Source organism: Scatophagus argus, chromosome 9 (genome assembly GCF_020382885.2).
Source record: "Scatophagus argus isolate fScaArg1 chromosome 9, fScaArg1.pri, whole genome shotgun sequence".
NCBI classification, from domain to species: Eukaryota; Metazoa; Chordata; class Actinopteri; family Scatophagidae; genus Scatophagus; species Scatophagus argus.
The window spans coordinates 21,752,714-21,758,228 of NC_058501.1; the positions used below are offsets into that span (position 1 = coordinate 21,752,714).

Here is a 5,515-nt window from a genome sequence, read left to right on the forward strand (position 1 = left end):
AGACAGTGGTACTGACACCATCCTGTTCAGCACACAGATTTCATGTTTCAAATACATAAGCAAGCCTGTCAAACATCACTACAATAGTTTTTGATGTAGATTAGCATAACTGAAAATGTGAACTTTTCTATACCAGCATAATGATGTGAAAGGACTTTTTTGGCCCAACAGAAGTGAGTTGATGAAAATTACATTTAACACATTCTACCAACAGGTCGACAGGTCTGAAGGAGGCATTCAGTGCTATGTGAACCTATACTTTACATAAGAACTAGACCCCCGCACACGCCTTTAAGAACCTGAACTGACATTTATTAATGCTTTTTGTTTTAGCCAAACACAGTTCACAGATTCATGTGTCTTGCTGGTGTAGAACACTACATGTATTACTCCTGCCACTCACAAATATTTGGTTGCCAGCTATCTTAAACATTTCTTGTCCTGCCTGGTTGCAGAAATACAGTCATGAAGATCCACTCTTTGGCAAATGCCATTGCTGTTCATGTAATGGGAGCTAATAAAATTAGTAATTACTTCTAAAAACAATGACACTGAGACCCATTAGCAGAAGCATAGATATGGAAATCCCTCACTTTAGCTCACACAATCAATGAATTTCTTCTGTATTGTGTATATTGAACAGCAGTGAAGCACCAGTGCAAAATATGCCATGCTGATTTAATGGTTACAATGTCTCATTTAATTTTGATCAGAAAACAATAGAAGCTAATTTTCGTGTTGAATCCACGACTCCCACAAAACAGAGAACGCATACACAAAGTTACACCACTTTTCACATGCATTCTTCACAGTTCAGTCCAACAGCTTCATAATCCAACACCTTGCTCTCGCCCAGCCTTAAGTTTCTCCTCCATTGTGTGATCTCCCTTTGAGCCTCCCATGCAAGGTGGACTCTTAGCCAGGTTGGGGCTGCTCTCCCACTGCGCAGGAGTCTTGGCCTGGATAGCCAGTGCATGAACGCAGCTACTCAACTCCTCCTTCAAAGCCTCATTAACCAGACGATGGCGCTTTATCAAAGGCAGACCCTCAAACATAGAGCTGACAACCAGGACACGGAAATGGGATTCAGAACCAGGTGGCACAGCATGCATGTGGCTTTCATTGTGGACCTCTAAGTGGTCCGGTTTAAGTGTGTCGGTCAGTTTAGTTCTGATAGCCATCGCAACGGGCCTACTTGGGTCCGGCTCCATGTGAGGTTGAAAGTGGCCCAGAGGGCGGCTTAAGGCAAGACGGGAGGAGATGGGCCGAGCACTGCGAAGGACACTGGGTAGCATCAGAGGTTGTGGCAGGAGACCACCTAGGAAACCAGACAGGTAGAAATAGACGTAACAACAACAACGATCTGAGGACCAGCTTGTCTTCCAGATGAGAGAAGAATGGATTATTCTATCCCTCCCTCTTTCAACTGGCAGTTTATCAATTCAAAATTACACAACAGCATTTAGCTCTCATGACAGAATGTCACATGGCTGGGACGCTGATTGCAGACTGAGTTTTAAGCACCACAGCTGTCTCATGTTCCTTACATCAGTCAGTCAATTCGTAAGTGATATACAGTGATGTATGCAGTCAAGAGTTTATACTGGTCGAGTTTATAATGGAGACATGAAAGCAAATAGAAATGATGCCATGATCTAAAAAGAGAAATGTTTTAGTGCTCAGGTATGCCTAACATTAGCCTGCTGGCCAGTGTTAAAAAAAACAGCTCCCTATTCAAGCATATGTTGCATTTTTAAGTCATATTTTTGTGAGAGCGTGACCTAAAATTGGCCAGGTTAGAGCACTGCCAGTAAAAGCGATAGACAAAGTAAGATCCTTTGTTATCCAATCAAATGAATACCAATGAATACTATCAGAAATGGCTGAATATAATTCTCTATCACAGTTGCATGCAAGTTGGTGACACGACTTCGAATGGTCGTGATGACTATAACTTAACAGCTTTACTGGAAGCGAGTGTTGGTAAGTAAACAGTGAAGCTAACCTTCAGCTAATTCTCTAAATGTTTGCTAGCATTAACTGTTGGGTTTAATAATAAAAGTCACCCAATGTGTGACAAAAGTGATACTCTGTGTTAGTGTATCCACACCGAATAGCTAAGACAATACATTCGTCTGTGTTTAAAAATACAGATAAACGACAAGAAATGAAGCTAACGCGTAAAATGAACTACTCACCTTGCAAATAAAGTCGGCAGCGGCGGCCTTGTTAGTGACCAGAGGAGGACCGCCTTACGCTGCATCCGATTGGTTTGTTGGATGTTTTTACTCCAACCTTGACCAATCTCACAGAGGAAGATAACGACTACTAGCCAATCAGAAGCAGAGAGGGGCGGCTCATGACACCCCCCCCCATCCAAACCCACCGGAAGTGCGTGTCCAGAGGCTTTGTAGCGTAGCTTTTTTTATGGACCGGTAGTGTTTTAACTGTTTCGAATATGTCTGTTATTAAAAGTCAAGCAGTACTTATTGACACAAATAAATATAATAATAATAATATAATAAAAAAAAATGACTTTTGATATTTTTTTTCATTTTCATTTGCCCTTCTTGGCTCTTTGCTGACACCATTTCTTGTAGTTTTAAAACAAAAGCGCATGGACCATTAAACACAAGTTCTCTGATGAACTGTTAAGTCTTCACTGACAAATGCAGTTTCGTCAGATATGAAAAATACTGTTCATGTGCTGTGCCCAAATGTTAATAAATTCACATGCATACTTTGTGACAAAAATGAATAAAACAAATAAAGAATAAAATCCTACAAAACACATTTTAGAAGAGGCAAACATTTCTGTAAGTGTGGAAGAAGCAGCACTTGATGACCAACCCGCACTTGATGGAATGCGGGTTGATCATCGAGGCGCGGATGGGATGAATCAATCAATAAACGACACTGCTAGCATAACATGGAAAAAAGTTTTTGACTGGGCTCTCACCTAAAGCAGAAGATGAAGCATCCAGCCAAATGTGCTTCCAAACGAAACGAAGTTCCCACACCTTGTCTTGGGCTTCACCTGTGCAACGGTGGGTAATGAGGAGAGACCGCAGTGTGTCGTCTGTCTTAGCGTGCTAGCTTGTGACAGCTCGAAGCCGAACAAGCTAAGACGCCACTTAAGAGACAAAACATCCAGAGCACAAAGACAAGCCAGTTGAGTTTTTCAGACAAAAACTCGTAAACTGCCGTGCTCAACAGTCTCTCTTTACTAAAGCCGGCAAATGCTCAACTCGCCTCATATAAAGTTGCCTGCCGAGGGGCACAGTGCAAAAACTCGCGGGGGAATTAGTACTTCCTGTGCTGTGGACATGGTTTTAACTATGCTTGATGACACTGCAGTCGTGTTTTAAAACCCATTTAGAGGCAGGTTTTGAAAAATACATTGATAGCAATGTTGAATATTTTAAAAAGAAACCTGTTACACTGAAAATAATTACACCGTTAAGGTGCTTGAAAACAGTTACACTTAAAATAATTATATAATTTATTGCAACCTGCAGTTTATGGCAGTTTGCTATTATGTGTTCAAAACAAAAGGTTGAGATTTGTATGAATTACAATGTGTGAAATAAACTGCAGTATATGTGTGTGTGTGTGTCTTGTTTTTTTCTTTTTCTTAGCAGTACACCAGGGGGGTACTGCTCTAGGTGGTACAATCAATCTTGGAGATTAGTGACTTTAGCTTCAATCCCCTGTTCAAATGCCGTGATAAAAGATCCATACTGTAGAGGGTCGTCATCAAATATTGGTATTGGTCTTGGTGGAAGAGATGCTGCGTGCTGCTGTTGAACTAACTGAGCAGTGATTTCTGTCTGTTGCTGTATAATGTTGGCAGTGTTCTGAACTCCATTTCATTTGTGGTCATTTGAAGTGGTACGAACATTGCTTGTCCTGTGGTCTTGTTGTGAATTAAAGACAGTTGTATTGCCTCCCACTGACCTTTGAAAGGACAGCATTTGTTGTACTGAAGTGACATTTTCTGTTAGTTGTGCTTGTGCATATTTCCTTTCCTTAGGACGTGCACCAAGTAGGTTTGGGGATGGTTGTTGTGGTGGTGGCTCTGACTGAACCTTGTAATTTTTCCATTTTTGATTTCATAGTCTTATTGTAATATGGGCAGTCGTGGATCAGCGGTTAGGGTGTCGGACCTGTAACCGGTGGATCGCTGGTTCGATTCCCCGTACCGGTGTCCATGGCTGAGGTACCCTTGAGCAAGGTACCTAACCCCCACTGCTCCCCGGGCGCTGCATGCGGTCGCCCACTGCCCCGGGTTTGCTGTGTGTGTGTGCACGTCACTTGGGTGGGTTAAATGCAGAGCACGAATTTCGTTGGAGTGAGTTTCCTCAAATGACAAAATATGTCACTTTCATCTTTCTTTCAATATGAGTTCACGCTATCAGATGGTACAGAGCCACTTCCCACTACACTGCCTTCCAGTATGGCTATTTTAGCTGTAGCAGCAGCAAATTTATTATTTATTGAATTGAATCTATTAAAAATTAAATTAAATTATTAAAAATTTTAATATTTAAATATTAAATATTGAATTTATACTTATTTCATACACCTGCTGTTGGGTGGTTATAAATTAAACTGAAACAGAAATATACTACACCCTTGTGGTCAAATAAGGTATTTGCACAAAACATAAATGAAGAATGGTTCCTACAATAATGATTGAATACTTAAAATGTCTTTATGGTGTGGGAAGAAACCGGAGCACCCGGAGTAAACCCGCAGTCATTTCATTTCAAGTTCAGGTTCAGATTATGCAAACATATTTGCACTTCATTCTGAGATCCTGTCAAACAAGGCTTGAATCCTTCCATGTGCGTTGCAATAATCAGCAGCGATTCTTCATCTGGCCTAGGAAAAATCCGTATTATTGTTCGTAGGATCCACTCATAAACAGCTGCAGCATACCTGGAGATTGTGTTACAAACTGTATCAACCCAAAGAGTCAGAACAAAACACATCCTTCGTCCTCGCCGCAGCCCACAGGCCTCGGACATGATATGTTGAATGTCCTCTCTGGCTGTGAAATATACACTTGAAATTCGTGCTCGGGCTGAGTACAAAGTACCTCGAACTTTTACTGAGACCCTGGAAAAAACAGCACGAATTCCTTCATTGTGAACTGAAAAACACAGGTGAAGTCCTTGTTTTGACTGTGGATACAACAGCAGCAATTCTGCCACTGGTCCTTCAAATGGCACCTCCAATTCTAGTTCGGACTGTGGAAAAAACAGCTTCAATCTGTTTTCTTGTTCTGGAAAAAACAGCCTCATTTGTTTCTCTGGCTGTTTAAATACTAGTCGCAAAGCTTCCATTGATCCTGGATGAAACAGCAGCAGTCTTTCCTGTGGTTCTGGAAAAGGAAACAGCAACTCTCGCTCGATTCCTGGAAAGTATATTGGTTGCGGGTTTAATATTGGAAAAACCAGTGGCAATTCTTCCTTTTTGCTTAAAAGAACTGCTGTAATTCTTACTCTTTTCC

General features: G+C 41.3%; 1 protein-coding gene across 2 annotated transcripts; it reads right to left on the reverse strand.

Moving 5' to 3' along the window:
* Positions 1 to 290: 290 nt before the first annotated feature.
* Positions 291 to 3,268, reverse strand: bola1 (bolA family member 1). 2 transcript variants are annotated; one of them, XM_046399817.1, is made up of 2 exons: positions 2,960 to 3,268; positions 291 to 1,318 (listed from the first exon to the last, which is right to left on the reverse strand). In XM_046399817.1, exon 2 carries the CDS (start codon positions 1,293 to 1,295, stop codon positions 828 to 830), a length of 468 nt encoding a protein of 155 aa, XP_046255773.1. In that variant the 5' UTR covers positions 1,296 to 1,318; positions 2,960 to 3,268; the 3' UTR covers positions 291 to 827. The 2 variants fall into 2 exon arrangements, with proteins under 2 accessions (XP_046255773.1, XP_046255772.1); XM_046399816.1 differs by lacking the exon at positions 2,960 to 3,268 and adding an exon at positions 2,199 to 2,328.
* Positions 3,269 to 5,515: the final 2,247 nt, after the last annotated feature.